Source organism: Colobus angolensis, unplaced genomic scaffold (genome assembly GCF_000951035.1).
Source record: "Colobus angolensis palliatus isolate OR3802 unplaced genomic scaffold, Cang.pa_1.0 Scaffold85, whole genome shotgun sequence".
Classification (NCBI taxonomy): Eukaryota; Metazoa; Chordata; class Mammalia; order Primates; family Cercopithecidae; genus Colobus; species Colobus angolensis.
The window spans coordinates 7,866,221-7,881,875 of record NW_012122376.1 but is presented as its reverse complement, the minus strand read 5'-3'; the positions used below and the strand labels follow the sequence as shown (position 1 = coordinate 7,881,875).

Sequence of the window (15,655 nt, the reverse complement as noted above, 5' to 3'; positions counted from 1 at the left end):
TACAGTATTCTTTAGACTCAAGTCCTCTAGTGGCTCTCTTGACTGAATGAATTTTTTAAATGACTAAAAAATATTTATTAAATACTTAATTGTGTACTAGGTACTGAACTGGATCTTTACATATTCTGTTTATTTTTTGAAAAACCATGAAAAACTGTAAAGTTCCATTAAGTAATTCCACAGAAACATTAGGAAAGTCTGACATCTTGGTTGTGGCTAGGAGAGTTTCATATTGATTTTATAGTTTTAAGTAATGATTAGGGCAAATTGCTTTTTATTTTCTTTGAAGTAATATTTCAGATTACTTCAAAATTTTGACCTTGAGATTTTAACCAGACCACTTATTTTTATATAAAATAAGTTTTTTTTTTTTCCTGGAATCTTGACACACACACACACGTCACATTTGGGGCTGGTGGTTAAGTTTTTAAGGATTATATTTTAAAAACTAAACATCAAGGATAAGTTAGCCAAGGATTTTGGAGAGTGTCATTTCTGAATTTTGCCTTTCTTTATCCGGTCTTTCCAGATGTTCAGTGGTTGTGGAATCAAGATGCTTCCCGCGATTTACTGCTTGCTATCCACCCACCAAATTACATTGTGCTCTGGAATGCCGACACTGGCACCAAACTATGGAAGAAGAGCTACGCAGATAACATTCTTTCTTTTTCTTTTGACCCTTTTGATCCCTCACATTTAACTTGTGAGTAACAGTTGTTTGTGGAAAATGAGTTGAGATATTTATAATATAGTAATGCTATGTACATGAGATATACACACACACACATTATACGTCTATAATGTTAAAATGACTGAGTAAAGTGGAGAAGCATGTCTAGTCCATATATCTGCAGCTCCTAATACATATACTCAATCATTTGCAAATGTGATAATTAAAAATTTAAATTAGCAAGCTACACCTTCTCTGTGTTGAATTTGTAAATAGTATTAGACTAGCCAGGGACAGAGAGTTACTTTGACACTCCAGATTTAATTAGTTTTTCTAAGAACATTTAAATAACTTGAATCAAGGGTTTCATTCAGTCTGTGGCCAAGTTAAGTTCTTGCTTTTTAAAAAATTGTACTAATTCACGCCATTCATTTTGAGTGCCATAAACAGATGCATGTAAAGAAGAAATAAGCCTAAGCAAATTTTTTCTTGCAGAGGTAGTTTTTGCTAATATGCTTTAAATGTTTTCCTGAGCTAATGGTCTAAAAATGAGATTTGCTTTAGATATTTTTATGGCTAAATTGTTTAGAAAATATTTAATCATCCAACAGATATTTCTTGCGCTATTACTACTCTTCTGGGAACCAAGATGTCTCGGAACCCAGAAGGCAGGAACCTTCACAGAGTTTGCATTCTAGTGAGAAGAAGTCATATCATAAACTATGAACACAATGAATTAATAAATTCTAGTGTAGTAAGAGGTGACAGGTGATAAAAAGACAGGATAAAGGGGATGCAGAAGAATGGGGGATGAAGGCATGCAAGTTGTATGAGATAAAGTGGTCACAGTAGGCTTCACTTTGATAATGATCAGAAATGTGAAGGAGGTAAGGAAATTAGCTATGGTAAGAAATGTTTTTCCTGGATTTGAATGACTCAAAATTATTTTACCCATCAACTTTTATTGAGGGGCATGTGTGTGTCTGCATGTGTTAAAGGAGGAAAAGAAAGGCAGACAAGGCGAAATTATAATAACATGGGAAATGTGGCTGTATAAATATGCTACAATGTGTTTAGGCTTTTATGTATATAAATGTATATGAACGTGTGCATACATACACTCACTCGGTCACCAGTTTGCTCACTTAGGTGCAGTGCTGGGGAAACACCTAGGAGGGCTGGCCCAGTTGGCAGAGTCAGGGAAGAAAGACATCACGAAGGAAGGGAGGCAAAGGGGACCTTGAAGGATGAGTTCTGGAACCTGAAAAGGCAGCAAGACTTTCAGCTAACTTGATTGCATCAGCTCTTTACATCTCTGCAATTTGGTTGATGAAAGCATTGTGTGTTTCAGAGTGTCAGCTGACCTAACACCTTTGGTTTACTCAGATTGAATGTGCTGCTAGGGCTGTCATAACTCTTGAATGCGCCCTTGTTCCCTGTGCTTAGAGAAGCCTTGCTAAGGGCTGGGACCCAGGGTAGTAAGGTTTTTCTGCTCATATCTTCCAGTATTAGCCGCTTGTTGAGGGAGATCATTTTTTCAGTCATAAAAAGGCATAATTTGTATTGCTAAATATGGTGCTCCTTCCTTGACTATTTTTGTTTCATGTACACTTAGTAAGTCACTGTGGGTCCACTACTTTTTTTTTCTAAATATTAAGGGAAAATAATGTTCTTTAATCATTTCAAGGTTCGATCTGATGCTTGAGAAGAAAAAGGAAATATATTTAGACTGAGTAGCTCAGGATAAAAATTTGGTATCATCAAATCAAATATTTGAACTTAGCTAATTGTGATATGCAGAGTCTCTTAAGTAAGACTTTTTTGTTGTTTTTTTTTTTTTGAACTTATGGGATATGTTAAAGTCTTTTTTTGTTCTTTGTTTTTTGTTTTTTTTTTTGAGATGGAGTCTCGCTCTGTCACCCAGACTGGAGTGCAGTGGTGCTATCTCGGCTCACTGCAACCTCCGCCTCCCAGTTCAAGCAATTCTCCTGCCTCACTTTCCTGAGTTGCTGGGATTACAGGTGTGTGCCACCACGCCTGGCTAATTTTTGTATTTTTGGTAGAGACGGGGTTTCACTGTGTTGATCAGGCTGGTCTCGAACTCCTGACTTCATGGTCTGCTCGCCTCTACCTCACAAAGTGCTTAGGATAATAAGGAAAGATTTTTAATGAAAGTCCATGCACTGAATTTATTTAGAAGAACAAACACTTGTTCTTTCTGCCAATAACCTTATGTTATCTTTTTAATATAAGAATAATTTAGAATGCCAAGCTTGGAGGCCTCTGATGAATTGTAATGGACCACCTGTTTCTCTTCAACTTGGAGAACATTCCCATTATGTTATGACTGCGTAACATTGCCAGTTATATATTATTAAAATTATCATTATATTGCTCTCAAAATTGCATTGGAATAAAACTGTATGCTAAACTTGATTAAACTTTAATCAGAGTTTTGATTTTCTCAATATAGTGCTCACCAGCGAGGGTATTGTCTTCATCTCAGACTTCTCCCCATCCAAGCCTCCCTCAGGCCCTGGGAAAAAAGTTTACATATCCAGCCCACACTCTAGCCCAGCTCACAACAAGCTGGCCACAGCCACAGGTGCCAAGAAAGCTCTAAATAAAGTAAAAATTTTAATCACTCAAGAGAAACCTAGGTGAGTTACAAGTGTAAAATAACAACATTCATCTACTTATCCTATATGAAAGCATCATTTTTGGAGATGTACAAAGACTGATTTTTTTTAATCTCACTTTTTCTCATTTCTAATTTTGAATTTATTAGAGAAAAAAATGTTTATTTTGTTCCCTGCCCTAAGAGGAGATTCAGCATTTAACATTGGCTTTGTTTCCACTAACTGTGCTCAACTTCCCCACTGACTTTTATAGATTAAAATTTTTGAATTCTGATTTTTCCTTGTGAAAATCGTGATGATCCTAAAGTTTGGGTCATTGAATGCATTAAAAGTTTGGGCACAAAAGCTGGATACTCATTTTAAATACATTTTCCTGACTTAAGTGCTGTGCATTCTCATTAAGCAGTAAAATCGGAGTGTTTTTCTTATGCAGGTAAAGATGTCTCCCATCCTGGTTAAGAGTCAAGGCTCCGGGAGAAGCTGTAGTTATGTAACTTTGAGAAACTATTTTAATCTTACTCAGATTTCTCTCTCCCAGTCTCTAAAGAAACACTTTAAAGTATTTCGTAGGGTTGTTTTAAAGATCAATAGATCCAGTAATGTAAGTAAAGCATATAATGCCATTGATACTTAGTCATTTATTTAGAAGATGTCGGCTGTTATTGCTTAAGAAATTACAACTGAATAAAAGTTTATTTTAAGTAATTTGATGTATTCGAAATAGGTTTCTTTCTTTTTCCTATAGCTATAATCTGTATATTATTGCTTTGGCAGGCTTTTTTATTTGTTTTGGCATTCATTTTCAGATAGCCTTTATTTTTAGTATGCCAAGATTACTCTGTCTAGGCTTGGTAAGTAACTACTTGAAAAATATGTGGTACAAATAGCTCTACAAATACATTTTGCACGTGTGTAAGTATTACTTTTATATATTAAACCACAGGCTGGTTAAGCTCACTAGTTAATTTATCTCTCACCCTGTGCCAAAATGACTTAAGATTACTTCTTAAGTATCTTAAGAGAACTTTCTATTTTTATGTATTGCCTCTCATAAACAAGAAATTATTTGGCAGTCTGAATAGTTTTATGTTTTATATTTCTTAAGTTTTCTCTCATATGAATTATTGGGGAAATACATTATTTCTTCAAGTAGAACTGCTCTGGGTGCTTTCACATCTATTAATTCATGTACTCTTACTACAATTCTGGCAGTAGTAATATTCCCATTTTACAAATAAGGAAAACTGAGTCCCACGCCAATTTAAATACAGTTACTCAAGCTCACCTAACTAGGACATGGCAGTCAGGATTTTAATGCAATAAAAATGTTTCTTTCTAGTCTTGTAAACTAACTTTACTTTAAATTTCAAAGCCTTTTAATAAAATTAGTATGTAAAGTGAAAATAGTACATAATTGTATGTCTATTCCTATTGAAATATATTTAATATAGAAAAGGTGATTAAATGTATGCAACAATCACAAATCAACAATCACAAATTATTAAAATGATTTTTCAGACCCTAACAATCTCTTAAAATCCTTGTAGTTTGACCTGTTTTATTTACACACAAGAAAATGCTGTAATATAAGTGAAACTTTGTCTCAAAAAAGATTTAAGACAGCTTAAAAGTGAATGAAGGCAGCTAAGGGGAAGTTACTTACCCAAAACCATACAGATAGTCCAGTAACTCCTGGTCCAGGGGCCCTAATTATCCTAAATGTTGATGTTTTCATCCTGAGTCTTGATTTTAACAGTTTGGCTAGTACTTTTACTGGCAAAGTAAAAGTAAAATAAAACTATCTTATCCATGCCAGCTATTATTATATCATCATTTACAACATCTTGTATAGACTTAATATTAACAATATTATACTACTTTACTAATATTTCAAAAACTTAGAAACACTGACATTTCTACCTGTCCTATACAACATTATTATCGTTTGGATTTTGGTACATAGTAGAGGTCTAAGTTTTCAGGGAAGAGTTGTATATTTTTATTGTCAATTTTTATGTGTAAAGTACAAAATTAAATCTTTTATTAGCTCTCATATAAATGAAATCTTTGACCCAAGTAAATGTTGACTTTTTCCAGTGCTGAATTCATAACTCTCAATGATTGCCTTCAGTTGGCATACCTGCCTTCAAAAAGGAATCACATGTTGTTGCTCTATCCTCGAGAGATTTTAATCCTTGACCTTGAGGTGAATCAGACAGTGGGTGTGATTGCAATAGAACGCACAGGAGTTCCGTTTTTACAGGTATCTACAATTCATAAATTATATTACTGAAAATTATTGAGAGTGTTATATTAAAAGAAGGCCATAATCTCTCATAAGTCTTGTCTTCAGTTCTCCACTTCCTTTTTTTGATTTATTGAAAGACTAACAACACTATTTTAGATTGATTTTAGACTGAGTTTTTTTCTCTACTTTTGATTGGTTTGATTTATCCTAGAAATTGTGACTGATCCTGAGATATTTATTGAACTATTTAAGTTACATGGATAAAGACAAATTGTTTTAGAATTATAAATGGATATTTTAAATGTGCATTTAGTTTTAAAGTTTGGAGATTTATCTATTTTTGTTTCTTTTTTTTTTCTTTCACCCATATTACCTAAATATGAATTTGAGTTTCACAGTATATACTTTATTAATCTATTGTGTTTTAAAAAATAAATAAATCATCTATTTAAAGGTAATACCCTGCTTTCAGCGTGATGGTTTATTTTGTCTACATGAAAATGGTTGTATAACTTTACGTGTTCGAAGATCTTATAATAACATTTTTACCACTTCAAATGAGGAACCAGGTAAGTTTCTGTCTCAGAATAATGTTATATTTTTCTTCAAAATTATTTTATAAAGCTTGATGTGGTAAATACTAGCCAAGGTATAGAGTTAGTGATACTCCTTGCCTTGAGGAAGTTTAAAATATGGTTATAATAAGAGACATGAAAAAGTATAAGCCCACGACTAATCTCTTGATGTTAAAACAGTGCACCTCCTGTATACATCAAAGAGAGTAAAATTTTGTGTTTCTTGATCATATCCATGAGCCAAGTTGATATTATCTTTTGGAATTTTTTTGCAGTGCAAGTCCAACCTTGTGTGCCTTTATTATTATACCCCCTTCACTTGTTGGCTGTAAGAACTGCCATTGTAAAGTGACAGAGGTTACTAAGTCTCAGTTGTCAAGTCAGTCTTGTCTCGGAGAATGGAAATAATGTTGTTGTGAAATTATATACTGTGTAAAGATCGAAGTGATTTTCATGTCTTTTTGAAAGTACAGTTATTTTCAGGCTTATAGACTACTACAAATTATGATGGAAATTTATTCATTAATTATATATCACTGTTGATCCTTTTTCAAAGCATTGACTTTATTTTAAAAATATTGAAAAACAAGATATCTTGATTATAGTTGTTATTTTGGAGATTAAACTTAGTACAATCATTAAGTGAACTATCTTTATATTCAGAAAAAATTTAGTAATTGTAAAAAGTGAAGCCATACTTGACACTGCATTCATGAAGGAGTGATACCGAAATGTAGTTGAGGTTTTATTTAAGTTAAAACAAACAGTAGTGGTATTGATATGGCTGCTTTCTGATATTTAAAACAATTTTATGTGAAGATCCAGATCCAGTTCAGGAGCTTACCTATGATTTACGAAGCCAGTGTGATGCAATTAGGGTGACAAAAACCGTCCGTCCCTTCAGTATGGTGTGCTGTCCTGTCAATGAGAATGCAGCAGCCCTCGTAGTGAGCGATGGCAGGGTCATGATATGGGAACTCAAGTCTGCAGTTTGTAATCGAAATACACGGAACAGGTAAATTCAACAGGATCATGGTTTTGGGTTTTTTTTTTTTCTGTTTTATAAAAAATTTCCATAATCATAAAAATAGGAGGGCTTGTTTTCTATAAAAATATTTTTAAGGTAATAATTAAGGCTTTAGATTATTAGGGAATTATGTAAATCTGCTAGAGCTATTTCACCTATGGGTAAGATGAATGAATAATACAAAAACGGAATGCCATGATCTGGACTTAATAATTTGAATTCCTAATACATAATACAGATTTTAAATATGTAAAACCTTCTAATTATTATGTCTTTGCAGTAGTTCTGGTGTGTCACCTTTATATTCACCAGTGTCTTTCTGTGGAATTCCTGTAGGAGTGCTACAGAATAAACTCCCAGACCTTTCCTTAGATAACATGATTGGTAAGCTTTCTTCCCCTCTAACTCCATGTTAAGTATTCTTTCTGAAAGGGCAAAATTAATAGAATCACTCACTTGTAATTATTTTAAAGTCAAAAAAGTTAATGCTTGAGAAAACTAGAACATGGAATCATTCTTTCCTAAATAAATCAGTGGGGTTTAAAATACTTAAGTAGAAAAGTGCCTGAAGTAGCATAGGTTTGCAGTATAGTTGTTAGAAGTAGAAGACATTCATTCATGAGAGACTGGTGTAAATGAAAGCAATGACGTTAGGCATCTGGATTTTGGACCTAGAGCCAATGCTGAGCTATGCCATGCCAACTCAGGACCTTGCTGTTTGCTGGTTCCTCAGCTTGGAAAGAAGTACATACTTCCTCTCTGCTACTCCTAATTCAAAATTCAACTCAGATGTTGTTTTCTTTAATCTCGCAAGTCTAATTTAAATGCTCTTCTTTTGTTTTTCCTGACAGTTATCAGCTGTATTGTAAGTGTAGGTTTTTTTCCTTCTGTGTCATCTCATCAATTATAAGCATCACAAGGGTGGTGCAGTGTTTGATTCAGTTTTGTCTTTCCCAGCACTCAGCACAGTACCTTGTGCATTCCTGTTTTGTAGTAAATATTTACTGAAGGAATAAAGTAACTGAGCAGTGTTAGAAAAGATTATTTTAGCTTTTTGACATGAATTATTTTTATGTTGGGGATTCTTTCAACAAATCATTTTTAGAAATAAAGTGTTCAAAGTTATTTAATTATGAGACCAGTTTATATTAAAGGGAGAATGAGAATTTGTGATTTCAAATTTTATGCTACTTGAAATTGTTAAGACTTTGTAAATATGCAAAGCAATTTGGACATCTAATTCTTTTTAAATTGTTGCTATGGTTTATGAAGGATTTTCTGTTTTATTATTTATTCTACCATAATGTAACTGAAAATGGATATTATTTAGGAGGGTCTTGTTGTTGTTGTTGAAACGCTAGATAGGTGATGTACTAGAAAGAGCATTGGCTGGGCACAGTGGCTCACTCCTGTAATCCCAGCACCTCTGGAGGCCGAGGTGGGCGGATCACCTGAGGTCAGGAGTTCGAGACCAGCCTGGCCAACACAGTGAAACCTATCTCTGCTAAAAATACAAGAATTAGCCAGGTGTGGTGGCACGTGCCTGTGGTCCCAGCTACTCGGGAGGCTGAGGAAGGAGAATCGCTTGAACCGGGAGGCGGAGGCTGCAGTGAGCCAAGATCGCACCACTGCACTCCAGCCTGGGCAACAGAGCGAGACTCAGTCTCAAAGAAAAAAAAAAAAGGCATTACATTATTAATTACATTAATCAGATCACATTTATTGGGTACTTAATACTGTGTTAAGTGCTGTGCTAAATATTCTATGTATTACCTTGCTACAACTTTGCATTGTAAGTAGTATTATCTCCATTTGATATATGTAAGAACTGAGGCCCAGAGAGATTAAAGCTTTAAACCACACAGTCACACAGGAAGAGCCAAAGTGTGACCTAGGTAATCCTGGCTCTGGAGCCTGCTCCTTAGCAGTGGCCTCTGGTCCTGACAGCTCCACTGTCATCTTGGGCAAGACCGTCATCCATCTCTAGGCCTCAGTTTTTTCATGATTTCTGCCAGTTATGAAATCGTTTTGTTCAGTGATACTTACTATTATATTTAAAATTCTTTCTCTCCGGTATCTGTTCTACCAGACATAAATCCACATGGGGAAGCCTGGACAATACTTGTTTTGCAAAATTTGTTTTATCAGTAACACAATTTTTTGAGTTAATTTGCCTTTTCTACTCTTAATATGAAAACTTAAAGTGAAAAGAATTATAAACATACACAAGAACAACACTAATCAGTTATATGGAGCCCATAGAAGTTTGAAATTTTATGCTATTTCGGTATCTAAGTGATATAAATTACATTTTTAAGAGACAAATGGATACAGATTGTATAGCAGTTCTTGACAATGTAGTTGATTTTAAAGTGTTAAGTAAAGCTTCATACTTGAAAACATTTTAATTTAAACTTTTAATTTGAAATTCACTGTGTTCTTAGTGATAATTGAAAGCAATTCAAGTAAATACAGAGGCTGATTTATATTCACTGGATAAATGCTGATACTTATTAAGGCTTAATCTGCCCTACATTGTGAATTGCCTCTGATGGAAAATACTTGAAGAAACATGTGGCATTCCCTGGGAGTCAACTCAAAGCCAACATATGTATGTGTGGCCCTTACCTGTTAAGCTTTCTATTCCTTCATATTTCATCTTTTTTTATTTTTTATTTTATTTTATTTTTTTGAGACGGAATCTCGCTCTGTCACCAGGCTGGAGTGCAATGGCGAATCTCGGCTCACTGCAACCTCTGCCTCCCGGGTTCAAGCGATTCTCCTGCCTCAGCCTGGCAAGTGGCTAGGATTACAGGTGTTCACCACCACACCCAGCTAATTTTTGTATTTTTAGTAGAGAGGGGTTTCACCATGTTGGCCAGGATGGTCTCGATCTTCTGACCTCATGATCCACCCGCCTCAGCCTCCCAAAGTGCTGGAATCACAGGTGTGAGCCACCATGCCCAGCCTCCATCTTTTTTCAACCAAAGTTAGGCAGAGAGATTGGTATTGAGTATGTGGCTAATCCTAAGGGATCATTTTAATAGGATTAAAATGCTATTTTTTTCTATATATTTTGTGGATTTTGAAATAACATTATTAAAACAACTTTACAGCTTCAAAAGGTTATATTCACCACCCACTTATTTACATTTTTCCTTTCACACTATATACATGTTTGTGTTTATGTGTATGTAGACATATATGTACATACATGCATATTCTTTCTATTTTTGGCAGGTTAATCCCAATATCCTATAGTGGTTTATAGGAAGGAAATTTGTATACCTTTTTAATGAACAGTCTTGATTTTGTTGTACCGTTTATATTTAGATTTTGTTAGAATGATCTTCATTGGAGTCATCTTTTTAGTTTGAGACTTGCTAACCTAAGTACAAATGGTGTTTGGGAAATATGCCATTGAAGTCTTAACTATTGACAGTGATGGCTTATATATTATACACATGATTTATGAATATATATTTGCTTATTTTATATTGACTTATAAAGCTTATGTTTTGTAATTACACTGACACATTAAGGTTTCTTATTAGAAATTATGAATGAGTTATTTCAACCTGTTTTTCATGAATACCAATTTTGTATGTACTTTACAGAGTACATCAGATTGAAAAGTAACCCTTTCAAAAGGCAGTAAAATGAGAATGCAGTACAGTAGTTCAGTCTGCAGAAGGTGTTCTCTTAAGTTATCTTGCTTTCTTCTGAAGCCTTTGTAGTGCTTTAATACCAGGAATATTGACTGAAACAGTGTCCCTTAGAATACGTAGGTCCCTGTATTCTGGATAGCAGGGCTCGGGAGTAATCTATCCTTTGATGTGTTAGTCGATGCAATTTAAGTCCTATAGCCAGGTATGGAGTCATTGTGTCCCTAATAACTCCAGCCACTAGTGTACTACATTATACTTTCAGACCTGAAGAGCATTTCTACTGAAAATTTTCTTTAGCTTTTTAAGATCTACATACAGTATAGTTAATATATTTGTTATTTTTATTACAAATCAGGGCAAAGTGCAATTGCTGGGGAAGAACATCCCAGAGGTTCAATTCTGCGGGAAGTGCACCTCAAGTTCCTGCTGACGGGACTGCTTTCAGGACTGCCTGCACCACAGTTTGCTATCCGTATGTGTCCACCGTTGACCACAAAAAACATCAAGATGTATCAGCCACTGCTGGCTGTTGGTGAGTATCTGACCTGGTCTTTTTTTAACTCACTTTATAAGATGTTTAGGTTTTCTAGTTTCTAGAAGTTCCTTTATTCTCTTTTAGGATGCTTTAAAAGGAGGTAGAGGCTAAGTGAAACTGTGTAAATACTCATCTTGGAACTTTAAAAAAAATTTTTTTTCTGTCCTTTTATTCTAACCATCTTATATTGAATTGGAACGCTAAGTCTTCTTCCACCTGAGACTGGACAGTCGAGTCTCTGACGCTGTCCATTCATCTCTGAAATATCAGGAGGCTCATCCCTGCAGTGCTGAATCCCAGGCTCCTTGTCTGTAATTGGACCACCCCAGTCTTTATGTCATGTCAGTTTTCGTTGGGTCTTTATTGACTACAAATATAGTCAGGGTTAATAGTTTAAGAATAGCAGGGTTCTTCTTTTGCTAAGAGTTATATATCAAATATTATTTAAAGTGCCTATGGTCCCTATGAATTAAGATTTGCCTTTTGGTTTGAAATTGTGTATTTGTATGTTATAGGTAGAAAAATTTATCTGGGTTTCAACTTTGTCACATTGATTTCATAGTAATGTGATGAACCTAATTTTCTTTACAGCATAGAGAAAAAAACAAAATTTAGTTTGCTATTAAATAGTACACATGATTAAAATACGTTTCTCCAAAACTTTTGAAAAACCGTGTATTTGTTTGAAACTCAGCATTTCTTCTTAAGATGCTATTGGTTGGCTTCTGGCTTTCTCCCCCAGTCTATTAACATGTGATTTGTAGTGAAAGCCTCACCATATTTATTCTGTGGCTAACATGGCTGACTTCGCAGTGCTAAAGACTCATTTGGGTGTTACTGTTTGGTTGTACCCTTCTGTTTTTTTCTGTGCCTATGTTTTGAAAGCGATTTGATTTTTATGATTCAATTGTCTGTATATGTGTCCGGGTTTATATAATGCAGATAAATGTTTAATTTTTGCTTTAGAAACTATTAATATTTCACCATTAATAGATTTTAATTAGGATTCATCAGTATGCTTCATATGTGCATGTATGTGTTATGTCAGTGTTCCTGATTTGTCAATTAGGATTTTGTCAATTTCTTGGGGAAAATTACTCCTTGGGATAGCTATATAGTAAGAGCTATGGCAAGGTCTGAGATTTCCATTGTAGAATAAGCTGTATTGGTATGTAGTCAGTATCATTTACTGAATTTAGTATAACAAAGTAAAAATATAAGTGCCTAAAGGTTTGTCTAGAGTGTCACTAAGAAAGATAAAGAGTTCAACTATGGAATTAATTCTTGTAGTGCCCCTAGTGCGTTAGATCATAGGTTCAGCATTATTAAAACTTTCAGATTATAGAAATCATTTGATTATTATGAAGTTCTGTTAACTGAAAAATTTTAGTAATTTACTTTCTCAGTGCCAGAAGGTATTATTATAAAATAGATGATAGATGTAAACAACTGTACAATGTGTTTTTCTAGAATAGTTTTGCAAAAGATTTCTGGAGTTTTGTTCAGCAAATAAGATAATATTGGAATTTGCCCAGCATTTTTACTTCCACTCTCTTGCTTTGTATGAATTCATTAATTTTTAAATCATGTGCAGTGCAAAAGTGATTGTCCATATAGACTGTTGACTTTTCTTGCTTAACTTATAAAAACACTATAGAGACTGAAGCTTTACTTTTTTATGTATGTCCATGTCCCTTCCATTTAAACTTCAGACATACTACCTGAGACCATGAAAAGCTTTAGGAATAATAACTGTAAACTGTTAATTGTAGTGATAACAGGATACTAATAGTTAACCAAGTGCTTACTTTGTGCCAATTACTGTGCTAAGTGCTTTATGTTTTCCCATTTAATCTCCAACAAATAGATTTTCTGCTCTTCCCATTTTAAAGAGATGAAAACACAGATTTAGTGTGGGCAAGTGATTCATCCAAGAGTATAAAGAAGAGCCAGGGCTTGAGCCCAGGTTTCTTTAATTGCAGAAACCACAGTTAACCATCATACTTTTCTCCCTCATCAGGGTTTATTTAATATAAGAGACAAAACAAAAACAAAACTGTGTAAAGAAAAATGGAGAACCCTAGTTAATGAGCTCTGCTAGATTGCTTATTTGAGGATCAGCTATAATAAACCTTCTGAATCTCAAAAAGTATAAATTCCCATGTGTATAAAAGCTTAGGAAAGTGTTTCTTCAAATTGTATGTGTATTAGTGTAAGTTTTAAGATCTTTCTGTGAAAAATCTATTCCTGGAATTAAGCAAGGTTTTTGAGCACATGAGGTTAGGCCCATTTTTTTTAAATAAGGAAGTGGACCAGAGAAATTCATTCTTTTTTGTTTGTTTGTTTAAGCACATAGCTTGGGTTTCTTTTATAAAAGATAAATGTTGTTAAATGATTAAAGTCTTGAGAAAAGACTTTTCTTGCAAAGTGCTGGAACTCCCACTGAATTAATGATCTTCCATGATGTCATTTTGAAAGGTACAAGTAACGGTTCGGTCCTGGTGTACCATCTCACCAGTGGTCTGCTACACAAGGAGTTAAGCATCCACTCATGTGAAGTCAAGTAAGTATGTCATCGTGATGGTGACATCACAAACATCATATCAGAAAAAAAATTCTCGTAGACTTTTCTACATTCAGTACTCCATAATGATATCTGCAGTGGTGAGTATTTGAAAAGTTCGAATAATATTCATGTCCAGCTAACGGCTATGTTAATCAAGAATGATAACTAATTGTTTGTTGTCTAAAGAACATAAGCAGTAGAGAATGTTTTATCTTTTATTAGGTTGTTGCAAAAGTAATTGTGGTTTTTGCAATTTTAATGGCAAAAACCAGCTATTTTTGTACCAACTTATATTGTTGCATCTCATTTATTTCTCCTAAGGGCCAGGCTGTTTTCTCACTGGATGTCCTTATGTTGCCTTGTTCAGGTTTATTTTATTTATTTATTTATTTTGCTCAAAATTATTATCTTTCATTATGTTTAATTTTTTTTTAACTTTAAGTTCCGGGATACATGTGCAGAACGTGCACATTTGTTACATAGGTATACGTGTGCCTTGGTGGTTTGCTGCACCTATTAACCTGTCACCTTGGTTTTAAGCTCCACATGCATTAGCTGTTTGTCCTGATGCTCCCCCTCCCCTCAGATGCCCTCTGCCGACAGGCCCTGGTGTGTGTTATTCCCCTCCCTGTATGCATGTGTTCTCATTGTTCAACTCCCACTTACGAGTGAGAACAAACGGTGTTTGGTTTTTCTGTTCTGTGTTAGTTTGCTGAGGATGATGGCTTCCAGCTTCATCCATATCCCTGCAAAGGACATGATCTCATTCCTTTTTATGACTGCATAGTATTCCGTGGTGTGTATGTACCACATTTTCTTTCTTTTTTTTCTTTAATTTTACTTTAAGTTCTGGGATACATGTGCAGACTGGGCAGGTTTGTTACATAGATATACATATGCCATGGTGGTTTGCTGCACCTGACAACCCATCATCTAGCCCGGAATACATTAAATATTTCTCCTAATGTTCTCCCTCCCCTTGCCCCTCAACCCCCAACAGGCCCCAGTGTGTGATGTTCTTTTCCCTGTGTGTATGTGTTCTCATTGTTCACCTCCCACTTATGAGTGAGAACATGCAGTGTTTGGTTTTCTGTTCCTGTGTTAGTTTGCTGAGAATGATGGCTTCCAGCTTCATGTCCCTGCAAAGGACATGAACTCCTTTTTTATGGCTGCATATTTTTCATTTCTCTGATGATCCATTAGTAGGACTGCTTATGACAAATTCAAATAAAGTCATTTTAATTGTTAATTTGTCTTATTTATTCTTTGTTTAAACATCATCAGAACACTGAATACCATTTATTCTTTGATTTTTAAGACCTGATCTGCTTATGAGTTCTGTGTATACAGAGCTGTCTGAGGGAAGGCTACATTGACAGAAGAGTGCTTCTTGCTTTCTGTTCCAAAATGCATACCTGTATTGTCCATAGCATTATTCTGCTGAACACAAGGCTATTTTCCTTTTGTGTCCTATCAATGATAGATTGTAGAGTTACACATATAAAATATGAATTTCCAGTTTTTTGTTTGTTTGTTTTTTGAGACACAGTCTTACTCTGTCACCCAGGCTAGAGTGCAATGGTGCGATCTCAGCTCACTACAATCTCTGCCTCCCGGGTTCAAGTGATTTTTGTGTCTCAGCCTCTTGAGTAGCTAGGATTACAGGCATGTGCCACCATGCCCAGCTAAATTTTATATTTTTAGTAGAGATGGGGTTTCACCATGTT

At 34.8% G+C, this 15,655-nt stretch overlaps 1 protein-coding gene across 1 annotated transcript in view; it reads left to right on the top strand.

Moving 5' to 3' along the window:
* Nucleotides 1-15,655, top strand: part of WDR11 (WD repeat domain 11) — a 63,112-nt gene that overhangs the window by 8,103 nt on the left and 39,354 nt on the right. Inside the window, exons 4-11 of the mRNA XM_011930254.1 lie at nucleotides 530-703; nucleotides 3,144-3,330; nucleotides 5,407-5,572; nucleotides 6,012-6,126; nucleotides 6,952-7,147; nucleotides 7,440-7,543; nucleotides 11,183-11,359; nucleotides 13,841-13,925. Coding sequence (XP_011785644.1) covers nucleotides 530-703; nucleotides 3,144-3,330; nucleotides 5,407-5,572; nucleotides 6,012-6,126; nucleotides 6,952-7,147; nucleotides 7,440-7,543; nucleotides 11,183-11,359; nucleotides 13,841-13,925 — 1,204 coding nt within the window. The remainder of the gene's footprint in view (nucleotides 1-529; nucleotides 704-3,143; nucleotides 3,331-5,406; nucleotides 5,573-6,011; nucleotides 6,127-6,951; nucleotides 7,148-7,439; nucleotides 7,544-11,182; nucleotides 11,360-13,840; nucleotides 13,926-15,655) is intronic.